Source organism: Anolis carolinensis, chromosome 3 (genome assembly GCF_035594765.1).
Source record: "Anolis carolinensis isolate JA03-04 chromosome 3, rAnoCar3.1.pri, whole genome shotgun sequence".
NCBI classification, from domain to species: domain Eukaryota; kingdom Metazoa; phylum Chordata; class Lepidosauria; order Squamata; family Dactyloidae; genus Anolis; species Anolis carolinensis.
Genome location: NC_085843.1, coordinates 194,134,180 through 194,153,840, shown reverse-complemented (window position 1 = coordinate 194,153,840; position 19,661 = coordinate 194,134,180). Strand labels below are relative to the sequence as shown.

General features: G+C 37.6%; 1 protein-coding gene across 2 annotated transcripts; it reads right to left on the bottom strand.

The window, feature by feature from the left end:
* Nucleotides 1-2,610: 2,610 nt before the first annotated feature.
* Nucleotides 2,611-19,559, bottom strand: acadsb (acyl-CoA dehydrogenase short/branched chain). Of its 2 annotated transcripts, none has more exons than XM_016992216.2 (11): nt 19,303-19,559; nt 15,822-15,981; nt 14,721-14,821; nt 12,954-13,160; nt 11,659-11,829; nt 9,980-10,105; nt 8,785-8,877; nt 7,867-7,956; nt 6,578-6,715; nt 3,847-3,946; nt 2,611-2,934 (listed from the first exon to the last, which is right to left on the bottom strand). In XM_016992216.2, exons 1-11 carry the CDS (start codon nt 19,357-19,359, stop codon nt 2,864-2,866), a joined length of 1,314 nt encoding a protein of 437 aa, XP_016847705.2. In that variant the 5' UTR covers nt 19,360-19,559; the 3' UTR covers nt 2,611-2,863. The 2 variants fall into 2 exon arrangements, with proteins under 2 accessions (XP_016847705.2, XP_003218628.2); XM_003218580.4 differs by having other exon boundaries at nt 19,315-19,559.
* Between the last annotated feature and the right edge of the window lie 102 nt (nt 19,560-19,661).

The following is a 19,661-nucleotide window of genomic DNA, read 5'->3' as shown; positions in this document are numbered from 1 at the left end:
CAAAACTTGATACGCATAACCTTCATGATCCAACTTAAAATACTGGTAGGGTTTCAACTATGCAGGATAGGAATGATAGGAGTTGCAAGCCAACAAGAAGGCTGAGCTTTCCTGACTGATTAAGAGAGCCACAGCATTGATTGTGGGTGGGAAACACATGGCTCTCTGGATCTGACTGTATTCAAACTCATAGCATCCTCCCTCACTGGTGATAGGGACTCATGGGAGCTGAAGCTTGGCTAGACCTGAGACTGATGGGATTTGAAATCTATCAGTTATTTTCATGGAATAAAATCGAACCATTCTCTCCAAAAATAGAACTATTTATATGGTTTCATCTACTGATATTCCAAATGTTGCTGTTGCTTTGAAAACTATTAAAGGCTATCACTCTTGTATGAACAAAATTTCAGACATTTCACACATGGGCGATTAGACATCAAATTCTCTACAGGTTGAGTATTCTTTATCTGGAATTCCAAAATTCAAAGTTGTCAATATGGGTGTCTGAGTTTTGTTTTCTGACGATTCACCTTTGCTTTCTGATGGTTCAATGTTTCCAAAGCTCTGTTTCATCCACAACATTATACATAGTTTTATTATAGTCCATAGATCCATCAGTGAACAAACAGTCTGTGATGTCTCAGGCACCTTTGCCCCCTGATCCCACAGCCATTGCTGATCAAACTGAAGAGGATTTGGGTTTTTTCCCACCTCAGCAAGATTCAGTCCCTTTCCAGATGTCTCCTGTTGACATTGCAGAGCCAGAGCCAATTAGGAATGCCCTTGAAATGTTGCCGGCTCTTCCCGGATCTCCGGAGAGTTTAGAATTTGATAGAAGGGCTACTTTCCAAACAGATCACTCTCAAAGACAAAGTTTAAGGAGAAGTGTGGGATTAGCAGAGCGAGGATATTGTGGCTAAGCCAGTTCTCTTGGGAACATTTGGGGAGGCAGGCATCTGGCGCCTCGTTGTTAGCAGCTCGTTTCTCTTGGGAACATTTGGGTAGTCTCGCACCTGCTTTGGGGGAGCACTTGGACTTTAATAAAAGTTCTGTGCAGAGAATCTCTGTTGCGGTGTCAACTGAACTTTTGAGTGAAGAATACATCGTCTCTTGATCCTGAACTTCCGAGCGGCCTGCTGGCGCACTTACTCTCGAGTAGACCGGGCGTTGTGCCTCATCCCTTGCCAAGTTTGGACTGCATTTCAGATCGATCATGAACAGCCTTGCCTTGCCTTGAAACCTTGTTCTGGACTATTACTTCAAGTACCTTCCTGAGGAACTTTGCTCTTTTCCCCACTCAAACTTCCAATAAGTTTGAGTGTGTTTCGGTTATTGGATTTTGGACTTTGGACTCTAATATTGGACATAAAACTTTCATTGTTTGGACTAATTCTGATCTTTTCTAAAAAGTCAATTGTTTGACTATCTATTCTGCTTATTTTTGTTTGAAGCTTTTATTGCTTTAATAAAGATATTAGATTGTTTATTGGCCGCCGTGTTGGTTCCCAGTGTTCACGCTGCCTAGGAGTGTTACACAGTCATTAATAAATTCTCGCATCTCGGGAGAAGTACGCTGTCCAAGATTAATATACATAGTTTCAAGTAATATCCTTATCCAAGGTTACTTTCTTTCTCAGTCTTGTTGCCACTATGAGGAATTTTTCTACTATGAGGGTCACCCTATGGCACTTGTTTTTTAAAAGATATCTCACAATCCCCTGCGGGGAATAGTGGTCATGCGGGACACAACTGGATATAAAAGTTGGCTATGTTGCACTGTGTAATAGCGGCATTGCAATAAAATGTATTCTATTGTTTCTACTTCATTTCTCTCACAGGGCTATAGTCTTTGGGAGTAAGGAATTCCAGACAGTCTGCCTCTTAGTAACTCTGAGGGAAATACATTTAATTTCGCCTTTGTAAAGAATCTGCAATATTTGATCACTGTAAGGCTTTTTAGGTATTTGCATATCTTAAACGGCTCTCTATATGGTAAGTTTAAAACTCTGGGGGAGCATGGTGAGTTTGAGCAGGCTCTAAGCTCTCCCAGGGCAATATCCCGCAATCTTTGCTTCAGGGATTCTTGTGCCATTTTGAATCCCAAATAGAGCAAATAGGATGTGGATAGTTAAACCGAGGCGGCTTTCCATTCAATCCTATTTGCCCAAAGGGGTTTGGAGGCTTCATAGGGTAGGTGATGTAGTAAACGACAACATTAAAATATTGTATACAAAACTACCTTAAGACAATGTATATAAGGTGCACATGAAACATACCGGTAAATGAATTTCATTTTTGAACTTAGGTTCCATCTTCAAGATATCTCAGTATGTATATGCAAGTATTGAAAAAGAAATCAGAAATACAGAACACATGTGGTGCCAAGCATTTTGATAAGAGATACTTAAGCTTTATCATAAATTCACATTTAACAATGTTCATTTATCTGGATAAGCAACTCACATTCAATGCAAAAGACTTTAAGAAAACTTATTAATAAAGCAAAGCACCTTTGATAAATTTCACCAGGCAAAAAACAAATAAAGTTATTCATTCTGTAGTCTTCAAGCATGTGCGTTCAAAATCAGGAAGATTTTTTAAAAGTGCTAGGTAGGAATAATTTTCCTTTTATTACAATCTGAAGGAAATACATAATGCATTGCTGGTGACCAATCCAGTCCATTGCAATCTTATTCAAGGATATAAAATAGACACAATTTGGGCATTTCTGTGGTAAAAATAATTATAATAAGGAGATATAACCTATAATATCATCAGTTAAGGCAAGATGTTTCAAACTTTCTGTGAAACAAATATTGTAACAACCATTGACAACAATTATTGTAACAGTCATTACACTTTAGTATTCTGGAGCAATACATTTTGCAATGGTGTTCAACTGTATATTTGACGTTCCTTCATATATGGTGCCTGAAACAAATCATCAGGGAGACAAATAAATCAAGGAAACATATAAACAGGGATTAAAGCTCTTTTTAGTAAATAATACCCTATCATGAAGCAAAGATTCAATATGTAATCTAAGCAGAGTTAAAAATCCTATAATGTACCACAAAGTAGGGTTAAAAATTCTATAGAATAATTTCTGTATCTGTTAATCATTGCACACAGACTCTAAGGTGGGCTTGAAATTTTATCATTAAGAAAAAATACAAAGACATATTAACAAAAACAACTTGTATTTTTAAATATGGACTCCCATGAACTCTGTTCACATCATATTGCACATGATACTATTAAATGGACATTAGAGTGACTCATTAATAAGAGACAGCAGTATTCATACAGACTTGTGTTGTATTCAGATTTAGGCACTAATTTCATGAGCATCAGATAAGCACATCAATTTCAGTAATGAGACTATATAGTCTCATATCTGTGGAATCGATATAAGAAGTGAACAACACTGTATTTCATCTACATTCTAATTCTGGGCAATTAACAAAATGTATTCAATTTGTCTGCAGTGTCTTAGGGGCCGCTTTCACACAGCTGAATAAAATCCCACATTATCTGCTTTGAACTGGGATATATGGCAGTGTGGACTCAGATAACTCAGTTCAAAGCAGATATTGTGGGTTATTCTGACTTGATATTCTGGGTTATATGGCTGTGTGGAAGGGCCCTGGGAGAGAGACCATGAACCCAATATTTGGTTAAGCTTATAAAAACTGACTCACAAACTAACTTTTATTGTGTTACATATTTGATATTGAAAAACGTTGATGGAAATGAGACAATGGAAAACGTCCTGCTGAAAACTTTCTGATTATTCAACAAATCCCATGAAAGCAAAATACAATAGGCAAACCCTCTGCTTACCAATTTTGCAGTCCCTGTAATATTTCTCAATAGGATAATCTTTTGTGAAGCCAACTCCACCCATCCATTCAATACATTTACTTGTCGTCAGAGTTGCAACCTACAGAATGGATAACAGGCATGATGCTAATTATTTTAGATTTGGCTGTGAAGAAAACAAATAACAAAAAAACCCACATGCATACATTGCTCACTGAATAATGATAGCCAGCTTCAGCAATTACACAAAGTGATTATGTGTGTTCGAAATAAATGAATGTAAATATAAATGTTATGGATGACAAGTTAAAGGACAAAAAGTGCTATCTGGGATGATGCCAGCTTTATGACTGGATATTGAATTGTTCAATAACTTAAAAGTTCTAGAATGTACATCGCTATGGAAATTAATTCTGGACAAACATGGATGGGAGTGCATTTTATATGGGTGATATTCAGACTGTTAATGCAATCCCTTAAAGTTATTGAAGAGTTATTTGGTATGGAAAGAAAGTTCTATGGTCTGCAAAATAATTCATTGTACTTAAGATGACTCTCTACATGATTCTGAACTGCAACTTCTAGTATTACTTACTGTTGGCTATGCTGGCAACGAATGATGGGAATTACATTTTAATAACATTTGGAGAGCTGTAGATTACCCACCCGGTTCTAAAGCAATAAGCAGCATGTGGACTCCTCCATTTTCCCAAAGCAAATAATTAGTGCTGCTTCATTGAAAGAAAAAGGGGTTAATTACCGTATATACTCGAGGAAAAGCCAACCCGAATATAAGCCGAGGCACTTAATTTTACCACAAAAAACTGGGAAAACATTGACTCCAGTATAAGCCGAGGGTGGTAAATTTCAGAAATAAAAATTGATACCAATAAAATTACATTAATTGAGGCGTCAGTAGGTTAAATGTTTTTGAATATTTACATAAAGCTCAAATTTAAGATAAGACTGTCCAACTCTGATCAAATCATTATTCTCATCTTCTTCAATGTAAATGTACTTATGTATCCTTTTAATAATAATAGAGTAAACTAATACATGTAATAATAATAATAATAATAATAATAATAATTAACAATACAGGAAAATAATAAAAATAATAATAAATATAGTAAAATAATAAATGCAATAATAATAATATCAGTGAAATCATAAATGTATTATTATTATTAATAAAAAAGAGTAAAATAAATAATAGTAGCAACAATAATAGAGAAAAATAATAAATGTACCATATATTCTCGAGTATAAACTGACCCAAATATAATCCAACCAGGACCCTCACCCGAGTATAAGCCGAGGGGGGCTTTTTCAGTCTTAAAAAAAGGGCTGAAAAACTAGGCTTATACTCGAGTATATACAATATATGTTGTGATTAACATAAAAAGCAGTATCCAAGCCATATCTTGTTTTAACCTCACTGTAAGCCACCTTGGACCTTATGCCAGGAGAAAGATGTAAATGTAATCAGTCAAAGTCAGGGTCTTAGCATTGCTATCCATTGCCTTGCTTTCTCTAAAGAGCCCCTTTTCAACATTGAGCCTTGATCTGTGTTAGAAATCTGGGCAAATAATTTAATCTTATATCTTTCTTCTTCTTCTATGGCAGTGGTTCTAAACCTGTAGGCCACAACCCAGCAGTGAGTCACGAGACCGAAAATCCGGTCCGCAAAACTCCTTCCTCTTTATTTTATTTCCGTGCCTTTCCGCAGAGTTGGCCTTTGCATTGGATAGACCACATAGATTTTTAAATATGGTTTTCTGTGGGTGAGAATATGGCAACTGCTCGATGGCATATGTTCTGTATCAGAAAATAGAGCTGATGTGGTCTATCCAATGCAATTTTCTGAATCAACACCCTAAATAACCAAACCGAATCTAAAGTTGACCAAAAACTGATTCGTAACCTTTTTGGTACTAATGTTGGAGAATGGTACCTGGTCAAAGTGGTTCCTGTTCAAAGTGGGCCTTGGTTAAAGTGGGCCCTGGTCAAAAAAGGTTGAGAACCGCTGCTCTATGGCATACAACCTCATCTTCTAAAGATTTGCTCTCTCCCTTGGGCAATATCTCTGTAGACGGCCAATTTTCTCACACCAGAAGCAACTTTATTTCATTTATTTATTTATTTATTTCAAATATTTCTATCCCGCCCTTCTCACCCGGAGGGACTCAGGGCGGCGTACAATTGGCAACAATTCGATGCCGATACATCATTAAAAACAACAACATATAAAAATATATTGCAACCAATTAAATACAGTATAAAATATAATATAAAATAATATAAAAACTTGCAGTATGTTCTCAAGTCTCTTCTGACACGATTAAAAATTTATACATAGCTGTAGAACAAATGGTTGCAGTAATAAGATACGTCATATAATTATTCTGTTATAAAACTTAAGAGTCTTTTTGCATCCTGCTGCCTGGGTTTCAGGCAATGTACAATGTACTTTGGAGCTCTTTTTCTCTCAAACAGTAGCAAACCACTTGCCCCCCTTAACACACAGCATGGGGAAGAGTTCCAAGCCAAAACCTCATTAGCAATATCTAAACTAGTTTTTGAATGCAAGCCAATACATCCTTGAACGTAAACATATTTTTTTCACGGTCATTTAGAATTTTATTCTCATATTGGAGAAAACTATATTTAAAGATGCACAAAGTAAATGTCAAAGTCGAGCTTCGTTATGCTCCAGCATGAAGAAAACAAAAATAGAACAAGACTAATTTACCTCAGCTGTGTAATACTTGGCCATGCTTGCCTCCTTTATAAAAGGTTTTCCTGTTTCTGCAAGGCGGGCTGCGTTATAGGTCAACAATCTTGCGGCTTCAATCTGTGTAGCCACGTGAGCGATCTGATGTTGCATTCCCTTGGGAGGAATAAGGCCCACAAAAGAACACAAATGACAAGACAAATTTAGCCTTTTTTCCTTGACTGACAATAACATACCAAGATCTTGATCTTATGAATAAATGACACTTTGATCTCTTGCGTTTTCCACCAGAAGTATATTCAGTGGTCCTGACTTCTAGGTAAGACTGCATAGAATTGTAGACTGCATGCACAAAAGGTGGAATACAAACATCTAATCCAAAATGTATTATGACAATGACAGTAGGACAATCAAGTAAATAATAAAGTAATGTAACACAACTTGCACTTTTTGCCCAGTTTTTTTTGGAGCCAACCCAAGATTTTATCATATTTATTGTATGTGATCTTTTATGACCTGTTTTATTGTTGATTGACTTGTTTTATTGCTTTGTTTGATGTCCGGGCTTGGCCCTATGTAAGCCGCCCCGAGTCCCTTCGGAGAGATGGGGCGGGGTATAAAAATAAAATTATTATTATTATTATTATTATTATTATTATTATTATTATTATTATTATATAATGTTATGGTTGCTAATTGTATTATGTGAGGATTTGTAAAAGGCACCCATGATGAAATTGGTTGACTGGAAAGGTATGTGTCAGCAGCTGATTGGCTGAGCCAGTCAGGAGCCAGAATTCTGATTGGCTTATGTCTCTGGCTTGCTGCTGAGATATTGGAAACAGTTAGGAAGGAAATGGCTGCCAAGTCTTTGAAGCCTGATTATTTCCAAGGCAGATGAGGCATATTTAAAGACTGTTTAAAAGAACTGTTTATTCCCTCTGTTCTCTGTAAGAATTCAGAGAGACTGCTATATATATTGTCCAGTTTGATCTTTTGAACTGAAATAAAGGTACTGTTACTTATTACACAAACCTGGGTGACACTTTATTATACTGCAGGGTATATTTTGGTTCAGAAACAGTGGTAAAGCTTCAGTTTATATCTACAACCCCGAACATATTGTTGCTTGGGTTTTGTTGTACTACATAGCAATGGGGAAACTGGTTTTAGTGATATATTCTTCGAAAGTGACTAGAGATGGGTAGCTGTAAGACACTTACAATATTTTAGTGATAACAAGCTGCCTATACTAAACATTTCTTCTTTATGGTTAGACACGTTTTACAGAATGTACCAATCAATACCTGAAATTCAAATATGCTTTTCCCAAATTGATTTCTCTGCTTGATATATGGGATCGTTTGGTCAAAACATCCCTGTGCTAATCCCAGCATCTGTGAATAAACCACACACACAAAAATTACCAGTTAGGCTGAACAGCTTCTCAGTCCTGTTAAAATCAAGGCAAGCCTTGGATGGATCTACACTAGTGGTTCTCAACCTGTGGGTCCCCAGATGTTTTGGCTTTCAACTCCCAGAAATCCTAACGGCTGGTAAACTGGTTGGGATTTCTGGGAGTTGTAGGCCAAAACACCTGAGCACCCACAGGTTGAGAACCACTGATCTATACTGTAGCATGAATGCAGTTTGACACCACTATAATTGCCATGACTCGATGCTATGGAATCCTGGGATTTGGTGTTTGGTGAGGTGTCAGTACTGTTAAGCAGAGACCATGTAAGACTACAATTTCCAGGATTCCATAGCATTAAGCATGTCAATGAAAGTGATGTCAATAATTAATTCTACAGTGTAAACATACTCTGTTGTTGCTGTAAGTGAGTGAGTTTATATCCCATCTTTCTCCCAGCATAAGATTCAAGGTGGCATACTTAAAATAAACAATGCTACTTTAAAACTGTTAGTAGAAAAGTTAAGGCACACATTCAATTTCTATTTACAAAACACAAGCTACAAAAAATATTAAAATGTGTTTAAGACATAATACAATAAAAACTCTACCCCCTTCCCTGTTAGCGGTCTTATTTACCATAGCATAATTGTGAAGGATTTTTTTTTCATCTTTTTATACTGCTTATATAAGAGATCTTTTCCCCTCCAGTTCTTCTGTATCTTGTTCTAATATGTAGATGGCATACTATAAAAGTACACAGAATAGGTAAATACACTACTAGGCTCAAGAATAGAAAACAGGTACTTACCTGGGCAGATATCCCAATTCTTCCCGTATTGAGCATTTCAATTGCATATTTATAGCCCTTTCCAAACTGTCCCACTATATTACTCTCAGGAACCTGAGGATTAAACAAAAATTAGACTGTAATAACTAGTCGTCCCCTGCTCTTCACAGCCAGATGTTGTTTTAAGTCACTGTACAGCATTCAAGAAGTAAAGCAAATGATGTATTGCTTTGGCTGGCAAAAACATTTTAAAAATGAGAGTCAGCATGGATAGTGTGTTGGATGTTGTTGGACTATGATTATGGAAATAAGAGTTTTAATCTTTGCTTAGACATGGAAACTCACTGAGCGACCTTGGGCAAGTCACATTTGCTCAGCTGCAGAGGAAAGCAATTGCAAACTAAGCTTGCCAAGAAAATGCTATGATAAGGTCACCATAAGCCAGAAATGACTTGAAAGAACAAACAAATCATCTTCTCATTGTTCCTCAATATTGCATTCAGGACAGTAAATAAAGAATAACACTCAGAAGATAAGGGAACTCCAGAAAGGAAACTATCAGGGCCAGCTAAAACCTGCCAACAAACGATTCCCCCAGGCAGGAAGCAGCCAGGCTTTGAAGCTGCAAGGCTATTCAATGCTAATCAAACTGGCCAATTGCAACATTCACACTTGCCTCATACAGACAAGAGTGCATTCTCCCACCCTGGACTTTCCACAGATGTATAAAATTGCCTTTCCTAGTTTCCAATATACCTCGCAACCTCTGAGAATGCCTGCCATAGATGTGGGTGAAACGTCAGGAGAGAATGCTTCTGGAACATGGCCTATACAGCCCGGAAAACTCACAACAACCCATGATTCCGGACATGAAAGCCTTCGACAAGACAAAATATGTATTGCTTTTGACTGACAAGAACATTTCAGAAGTGTGTGCAGTACAAAGGTTAAAGATTATGCTCTTCTGAGACCTATTAATAATACTGTATACTTTGTGGCACAGAAAAGACAACACAATAACTCCACAAAAAACAATCTGCAATATGCCATTACACTTCAAAAATCATATTAACTGCTCTGAGTCCCCTTCAGGGTGAGATAGAGCCAGGTAGAAATAAAGCAAATAAATAAACTTTACAATTGTAGCCCATTGAATTGATTCATGACATTGTGACCAAATCAAATTCTGCAGAACTTTAAAATAAGAATACTCTACCTTTACATTGTCAAATGTGACAGGACATGTAGATGTTGCTCTGATCCCCAGTTTATTCTCTTTCTTTTCCACATGCAGGCCTTCTGTGTTACGATCTACTATGAAGCATGTAATTCCTTTATATCCCTGGGAAAGGAAAATAATAACTGCACTGGATAGATGTCACTTACCAAGACAGCCAAGCAAGTATGTAAAACCCTAGCAGCACATGTCTAACCCACCCCAATGAAGCATATCACATACAAATCAAGTCAATCTGGACCTAACTACTACAACCATAACTGGTCTTCTGATCAAATGCAATGTTTTGCTTAGTCTGATATCTTCATGTCCTGTTTACATCTGAACAAAGCTGACTAGAATAGCAAGACTAGCATGCAAACATGTAATTAATATAATATCAGAGGAAGATGGGTAATGCATACACTCCCAAAGAAGAATCTGAAAATTACTTTTGGGGACTACAACTTCCATAATCTCCTAACCAATATGGCCAGGAAGTTGGTTTTCTAAGCTCTGCCCCTAATCTTTCAAACCATATGTTAAAACAGAAACAAAAGGAAGAGATAACATTTTTGCAATGAAAGTTCTGGGTCAGAAGTGTCAAACTCATTTTCATGGAGAGCGACATCAGCCTTATAACTGTCTTCAAAGGGTTGTTGAATCCAGGGACTGAGAATCAGTGGATACAGAGAGCCAATTATTATTATTATTTACCTAGTGGCCACTGCTCTTATGTTTTAAACCAGTTTGGGTCCCCACATGTTTTTGAACAATAACAACCAACACGGGGGAAAAAACTATCACTTTTAATTATCTGTCATGTGGGCTGGGGATAATGGGAAATGCATCCCAACAAGCATTTGGAGCTCTGGGATTGGGGAAAGGTTAATGGACATTTTAACGTCAGATATCACATCCACAAGCAGTATATATCTAAAGCCAAACCCCACTATCCTAAGAAAACAGAACAAAACTGCAGCCTTTCCCGATGTTATTGTATCACATCTCCCATTGGCTCTAGTCATGATGTCAACTGAATAAGGAATACAGGAGTTGTAGTCCAGCATCTTAAATCAAATGGGTTGCTGACCTGAAAGCTGGCAGATTCGAATCCCACCCGGGGAGAGTGCAGATGAGCTCCCTCTATCAGCTCCAGCTCCATGCAGGGACATGAGAGAAGCATCCCACAAGGATGGTAAAAGCATCAAAAACATCTGGGCGTCCCCTGGGCAACGTCCTTGCAGACGGCCAATTCTCTCACTCCAGAAGTGACTCAAGTTGCTCCTGACACGAAAAAAAATCAAATGGCGGGCTGGACCTGGCCCGCAGGCCTTGAGTCTGGGTTAATGGGTTCTGGGTTAATGGATTAGCTTAACCTGCAACAGGCTCAAAAAGCATTGATGATGCACTTCCAAAACACAACTATCCAGGTAGGTTTAAGCAAATAGAAACAGAATCAAAACACCAGCCACAATAGAGGGGTAGAGATCATAGTTTTTTGCCCTGCTCTTTTGCTGTTGTTAATGCTGCTAACAGGCTTCCAAGCAGAGGCAAAGACAGGAAGAAGGAAAGAGTTACAAACAATATACACAAGATGCAAGGCCCCATTTATATCATTAACCTTGATACGGCTACATCTTACCGAAATCCCAGTGACAATTCTGTTAGGTACTTACTGCAGAAAGGTTTGCATTTGCCATTACGAAAAAGACTCCTGCTTGTTCAGCCAGGCTAATCCACATCTTTGACCCATTTATGATATAGTAATCCCCCTTTTTTTCAGCACGAGTCTTCAAGGAAAATGCATCGCTGCCAGATCCAGTCTCTGAAATGCAGACACTGCCCACCTATCACAAAAGAGAAAGTCAAATCATCAGGCATTTTCGAAAATACTAATGTCATTGAGGGTCAAGAAATAATTGAAGTTAGGGTCAGAAGAGAATAAAGGAAGATTTTATCATATTTGGTGGACGTGCCTTACCAAAAAGATTGTGTCTCCAAAAGGTTATTAATGCTTTTTCTCAAAAATAGGTGGAGAAGATCCACGGAAAACTGTTTGAATGTATGATCGCAGTAGCAAAACTGTTATATGCACAAAGATGGAAGAATTCAGGATTACCCATTATGGACGAGTGGTTTCTGAAACTAGCACTTAAGGATAACTGATATATTAATTTGTTTGATTAGAGAATAGCATCATAATCATCCTTTCATAAAGAATGGGACCAATTTATTGATGTTTTGTGGGGGGGGGAGAAGAAAATGAAGTAGTAATCTTATTGGCTTCGAAGACTGGTAAGAACTGAATGGAAAGAAGGGTCTTGACTTAAGGGTTAATAAGGAAGGTATGAACAATCTGTATGTACATATAACTCCTGAGAGGAAGATCTAAAGACATATTTTATTCTTTTTTCTTTCTTTTTCCTTTCCCCTTCTTTTATTGTATTGCTACAATCAATAATAAGGATATGCTGAAAAAGAAAATAGTTCAAATTCATTTTTACTCAGTGGAATTCCTTTCAGAATCATGTAGTTAATTTTTTAGCAAGATGAAAATACTACAAATAAGGAAAATTAAATATTAACTTATTCATGACATACACAGACAACACTGGCTGAAAGTTGCTACTCTTAGAATGTCGAAATCTCTGCCAAAGGTTGCTAGGCTAGCCTTCTCTCTATTATCCTTTTACTAGGAGGAAGATCTTCCTGTTCATGTAGCTCTTCAACAGCTAAAATACCTGTTCTACTTCTAGATTTTTAAATGGATGTGTTGCATTTTAACATTATATCATTCATTTATTATCACTACTCTGGAATTGTTTTAGTTGACATTTTAACAGTATAAATAATTTGATTTGTATTTCAATATGTATTATTTGTCAAGCTTTTAAAAATTATGTTGGCAGCCTCCCAAGGAGGAAGCAAGGACATAAATCAAATAAATAAATATGGCCATCTGCATACTTACCAGATTTCTTGACATTTTGGGCAAATAAGTCATCTTTTGCTCTTCTGTGCCATATACCGTCAATAGTTTGTTCATGAATGTATTCTGGAGTTCAACCACAAGTGATACAGATGGATCAACCTTGGCCAGTTCCTCAACCGCCAGAATGGTAGAAAAGAAAGAAGCCCCAGTTCCTCCATATTTGGCATCAAGGTCAATGCTCATCAGCTTAAGAAAGAGATAATAAATTATTATAAGAAAGAAAAAACCTACATATTCTGAAATAACTAATCTCCAGAACTCAGTTGGAAGTGAGAGCTATGGACTGCAAAAGGAATTTCCAATGAATTTCCCAATTAGAGTCAAGCTTACATGGGAATAATTTATTGAACCCATTGAACTCAGTGTAATCTGACTTGGATACTAATGGGTTTGGCACATGAGCCTATGATCTGCACACTTGTTTGTGCTGCTGTTTTGGAGTCAAAGTGACGAGATACTAACATTTTCATGTGGTCTATGACATCTTATTTAACTAAAAGCTAATCAAAATACCTGAAGTCAGCAAATATCTGAAGCTTTATTTGCTACAAACAAGGTTGGCAAAGAGAAACAAAGAATACTATTAGTAAATTGTTCTCCATGCCTGTTTTACCATAAATGTGCTCTATAATACATCCAGTGGTCATATGATGTAGTGGTTCTAAGTATTGGACTTAGGTTATATCTACACAGTACAATTAACGTAGTTTAATGCCAGTTTAACTGCCATGGCTAAATGTTTTGGAATTCTGGAGTCTGTAGTTTGGTGAAGCACCAGCACTCTTTAGCAAAGATGGCAAAAGATCCTATACAATTATAGGATCAAACTGTGTCAAACTGCATTAATTCTATAGTGTAGATGTACCCTAAAACTCAAGGATACCATGGCCCGAATCCCTACTTACTTATGGAAAAGAACTAGGTAACCTTGGACATTAGTGTGTCAGCTGTAGGTGTCTCACGCAAATATAACCAGAAAGCTCTGAGTTTATGTATTTCTCATGTCAGGAGTAACTTGAGAAACTGCAAGTTGCTTCTGGTGTGAGAGAATTGGACGTCTGCAAGCATTTTGCCCAGGGGACGCCCTGATGTTTTGATGTTTTTACCATCCTTGTGGGAGGCTTCTCTCATGTCCCCGCATGGGGAGCTGGAGCTGACAGAGGGAGCTCACTTGCTATCCCAGGATTCCAACCGCTGACCTCTTGGTCAGCAGTCCTGCCAGAACAAGGGATTAACCCATTGTGCCACCAGGGGCTCTGGTCTATGTGAAATGGGGAATAAATCAAATCTCTTAAAAATATAAATGAAAGGTTTTCATGAGATATGCTGTGTCTCTATATATTTCGTTATTACAATTTATGTGTTGTTAAAAGATGCACATCCAAAAAGTGTGTCACCAACATGAAATTTTTAGAAAGCTCCACTGTATACTATTCTCAATGTAGAAAGAGGAAAATAACTATATATCCTATGGATAGCTGTGTGTTTTCTAGGCTGTATGGCCATGTTCCAGAAGTATTTTCTCCTGACGTTTCACCCACATCTATGGCAGGCATCCCAGAGGTTGTGAGGTGTGTTGCAACCTTTGAGGATGCCTGCCATAGATGTAGGCGAAACATCAGGAGAGAATACTTCTGGAACATGGTCATACAGCCTGGAAAACTCATAGCAAACTAGCGATTCCGGCCATGAAAACCTTCGACAACATATATACCCTATTCTAATTGTATTCAAAAATGTACATACCCCTTGTTCAAACAGATCTTTTAATAAAGATTCGTCCAATTTTGCCTCCTCATCCATTTTTTGTACTAACGGTGCAACTCGATCTTGTGCAAACCTTTTCACTGAAACAAAGAAAAAGAATCCTGTTACAGTCAGTTCTCTAAATCCGCTGATTCTGTATCCACTAATTCAACCATCCACTGCTTGATTATTTTATTTTAAATCCCAAACTCAAACCTTTATTTTACTGCTTTACATTACATACATCATTTTGGTATGCTACGCTATTAGCATCTAATGGTTTTAGATCCTGGAACCAAATCTCAGTGGATACCAAGAATTCATTTATTATCTTTATATACTTATTTGTGGGCCACCTTTTAGTTCAAAATCATTACTGGATGCAATAGGACCAGAAATTAAATTAATGCCTATTTTGAAATGTAGCACTCCTGGTACAGCTGGAATTTATTATTTGTATTAAAATGTGACACAAATTATCTGTACTAGTCAGAATAGGAGAAAGACACACTTCAATCTCCTCCCTTTCTGTATCAAAGAAAACATCAACTTTTAAAGTAACATTTAATAATAAAGAAACCTGTATGGCAAAAATAAGATAACGGCTATAGGGGGGGGGGGGGGGGGGAAGAATTTATAAGCTTAAAGGAATCAATTGTGATGGACAATATACTGTCACAAGGCAGGAATGGGAAACATGTGGTGTGCCAGATTTTGTTAGTGAACAATACTGCTATCCAACTTTTGGTCCTGTAGGTTTTTGGGACTCCATCTCCCAGGAATCCTGGGAACTGAAGTCCAAAACAGGTGGAGGGCCATAGGTTGTTCAGGACTGCTCTAGAATCAGTAAAAGAAAGCAACTGAAAGCAGCAGCTTGCCCTTGGCCTCTTCCAAAGTGATGACCAAGTAGTGTATTTACATGACAAAAATGAGGTTGGACTGGTCTACAAATTTCATAATCTCTCACTACTGGCTATACTAACTTCGGCTGAGGAATCCCAACAATACTATAATGAAAAATGGTCCTTCACAAGGCTTGTTGAAAAGTATGCAAGAATGTACCAAAGTTCAAAATAGGTTGAACTAAATCAAATACTTTACCCATTTCTTTAATCATTATCTCCTCTTCTGTAAATGTAAGAAGTGGAACATGAGCTGCTCCATCTTTGGGAAGGTTCGGTAAAGTTTCTGGTTTTGAAGATTTAAATGCACAGGGCTGAGTCGTCCAAGAGTGCACACAGGGATACACATTCAATCTCAGCTGTAGACAAAAAACATATCAAGAAGGAAAGATGAACAACACTAACAAAAAGAAACTTCTTCTGGGGTTTCTAGAAGAAAGGTGGGAATTGTTCAACCCTCTAGAGCAGGGGTCCCCAAACTAAGGCCCGGGGGCCGGATGCGGCCCTCCAAGGTCATTTACCTGGCCCCCGCCCTCAGTTTTATAATAAAATATTTTTATATCATTTTAAATAATATAATATATTGTATATACATATAATATTGATAATATTATAATGTTATACAATATAATACTAATAATAATACCATATAATAATATTAATTATTTGTTATATATTACATATAATATTACAGTATAGTGGTATAATTCAATATAGTAATATATAATGCTAATATTGTGCTATGCTAATAATATATTGTATGTACATACAGCTGCTCTGAGTCCCCTTCGGGATATAAATGTAGTAAATAAATGTAGTAAATGAATAAATAAATAATTTTAGACTTAGGCTCGCCCAAAGTCTGAAATGACTTGAAGGCACACAACGACAACAATCCTAATTAACTTGACTATCTCATTGGCCAGAAGCAGGCCCACACTTCCCATTGAAATCCTGATAGGTTTATGTTGGTTACAATTGTTTTCATTTTTAAATATTGTATTGTTCTTTCATTGTTGTTGCTGTTTTGCACTACAAATAAGACATGTGCAGTGTGCATAGGAATTTGTTCATTTTTTTTTTCAAATGATAATTCGGCCCCTCCACAGTCTGAAGGGTTGTGGACCAGCCCTCTGCTTTAAAAGTTTGAGGACCCCTGCTCTAGAGGTTGCTACTCTCAGTAGCTCTTGCTAGAAAAGGCAATAATAAGAAATTATGGGATCAAAGTTGCAGTTCAAGAAACTCTGGACAGCCACATGAGTCCCTTGCCTTTTTACATATAAGACTTCACTATAGTCTCTGTTATACTACAAGGGACAAGGCAAACTTGGGTGATGAGTTAAGAGAATTTGCATCCCTATACTTGTGGCTGCAACAATACAATAATAATAATCATAATCATCATCTACCTGCCTTTCCTCACAGATTGAGGTGGGGTACAACATAGTCAAAACACATCATCATAAAATAGGAATGCTGGCAGTGATGACAGAAAAACTGTACTTACAAAAGTACACAAGACACAGCTAACTAATATGAGCTGCAGTGGCACAATGGATTAAACTCTTGTTTAAGGACTACTGATCTAAAGGTTGCCGATTTGAATTCGCAGGAAGGGATGAGCTCCCGTCTGTCAGCTCTAGCTTGCGGTGGCATGAGAGAAGCCTCCCAGCAGGATGGTAACACATCCAGGCGTCCCCTGGGCGACATCTCTGTAGACGGCCAGTTCTTTTACACCAGAAGTGACTTACAGTATGTTCTCAAGTCACTTCTGACACACACAAAGCTAACTAATTAGCTATTACAACAAACTACAAAACTAAATTGGAAACAAACACACAAATTACAGTAACAAATGAATAAACAGATACAGAGACAATTTCATGAAGCTCACACTTAGCATCTCATGTTTTTTTATCCCTTATTATTCTGCTCCCTTTAAATGATACCATAACAGTCACACAGTCTCCTTAATCAGTGGAGTCAGTTTATCCATCTCAACTGGTTTGCAGTTCTTCACCAGCCATGCTTCTTGCGTTAGGACAACTGGTTCCTTCCATCTCTGATTCTTGATGTAGTTATATATACAGTAGTAGTAATCATCCAAATTTTCGTTCTAGATGATTATCCAGCATTCCTATCACTTTACCTTGCTTGCATTTATCTGCATATTGTGGCTGATGCAGAATGCTGGTTTGTCTCATTAGCTTGAACTTGTTTATCTTTCCTTGGCAGATTTCTGACCAGTCAAGAAAAGAACGTAAAACCACCAGAAGCTGCAAGGTCATTTTTGAGAAAGATGTGGTAATTCAAGGGGAAGGAGGGATATGTAAAGGACAAATGGGGGGAAATCCATGTAAATAAGGAATTGTTTTGTTCATTAAGAAATAGGATGTTAACCTTGCAAAGAATTTAAATTACCATACATACTTGAGTATAAGCTGAGTTTTTCAGCCCTTTTTAGGGCTGTAAAATTCCCCCTCAGCTTATACGTGAGTGAGGGTCCAGGTCGGCTTTTATTCAGGTTGGCTTATACTCGAGTATATAGGCAATCAGAGTTGGACAGTCTTATCTTAAATTACAGTTTTATGTAAATTTTCAAAAACATTTAACCTAATGATGCCTCATTAATGTATTTTATTGGTATCTATTTTTATTTTTTGAAATTTACCAGTAGCTGCTGCATTTCCCACCATCGTCTTACACTCAAGTCAGTAAGTTTTCCCAGTTTTTGTGGTAAAATTAGATGCCTCGGCTTATATTCAGGTTGGCTTATACTCAAGTCTATATGGTACTTTGCTTATAAATATATCCTGTTATTATTCACCCCTTAAACCTAACAACATACATTGTACTGTGATGAACTTTTTTTTTCTTAAATAAAGCATCTGGACTTTTGGAGCTTTTGAATTCTAAACTGGAGTGTGTCTGTACATGACAGACTGCATTTTTGTTAAAGACAGTAAAGCTTTTCACCACTATACATTTCATGAGAGGCTATGAGCAAACTCCTAAATTCCATACACAGATGCTTGTATCTATAAAGGCACTGCAGACTAACTCAACCAGAGAAGTCAGCTATAGCAGAGCACTTGGTGAACCAACCTGGAGACAGTATATTATTTAAGAACACAGAAATGCTGGAGCACAACAATTATGTCAGACTACACAGAGAAGCCATTGAAATCCACAAGCATGTGGACAATTTCAACAGGAAGGAGGAAACCATGAAAATGAACACAATCTGGGTGCCAGTATTAAAAAAAAAACTCTAAAATCAGGACAGCAAATAATGAAAAACACTCAGAAAACTGAGGAATTCCAGATATGAATCAATCAGGTGCAGCTAACACTTCTGAACAAAGGATTACCCCAGGTAGGAAGAAGTCAGGACATGAATCAGGCAAGGCTATTCAATGCTAATCAAGGGTATTAATTAAAACATTCACATTAGCCTCCAACACATAAGAATTCCTTCTCCCGCCTGGACCTTCCACAGACATATAAACCTTCCTTGCTTAGTTTTTCCAATATGCTTCACAACCTCTGAGGGTGCCTGTCACAGATGTGGGCGAAACGTCAGGAGAGAATGCTTCTGGATCATGGCCATACAGCCCGGAAAACTCACAGCAACCCTGTGATTCCGGCCATGAAAGCCTTCGACAACACATTGAAGCTACCTTTATTCTCACCTTCCTGCAGCGCCTTAGCAAAGCAAGCACCCCTGCTGCAGCCATGGCTGGCCTCACTGCTGGTCTACCAGATGTCAACTTAATAAACAGAGCGATGCCTTTGACACATAGAGACTTGCTATCGGGATCCAAAGAGGCAAGGAAAGAAGAGCGACTTCTATAAAACTCCGGCTCTCCTTAGAAGTTCCCCACAAGGTAGTGATAGAAGCTTCCGCAAGTCCTGTCCCTCAACATCGTGCTAACTTTCCATGGATGTTGCTTTTCCCCCCCTTTCGTTTCTTACCGGCTGCGTTTGGGAACCGGAAGTGTACATATAAGAAGTATGGATCTCTCTTGAAGGGCTTTCC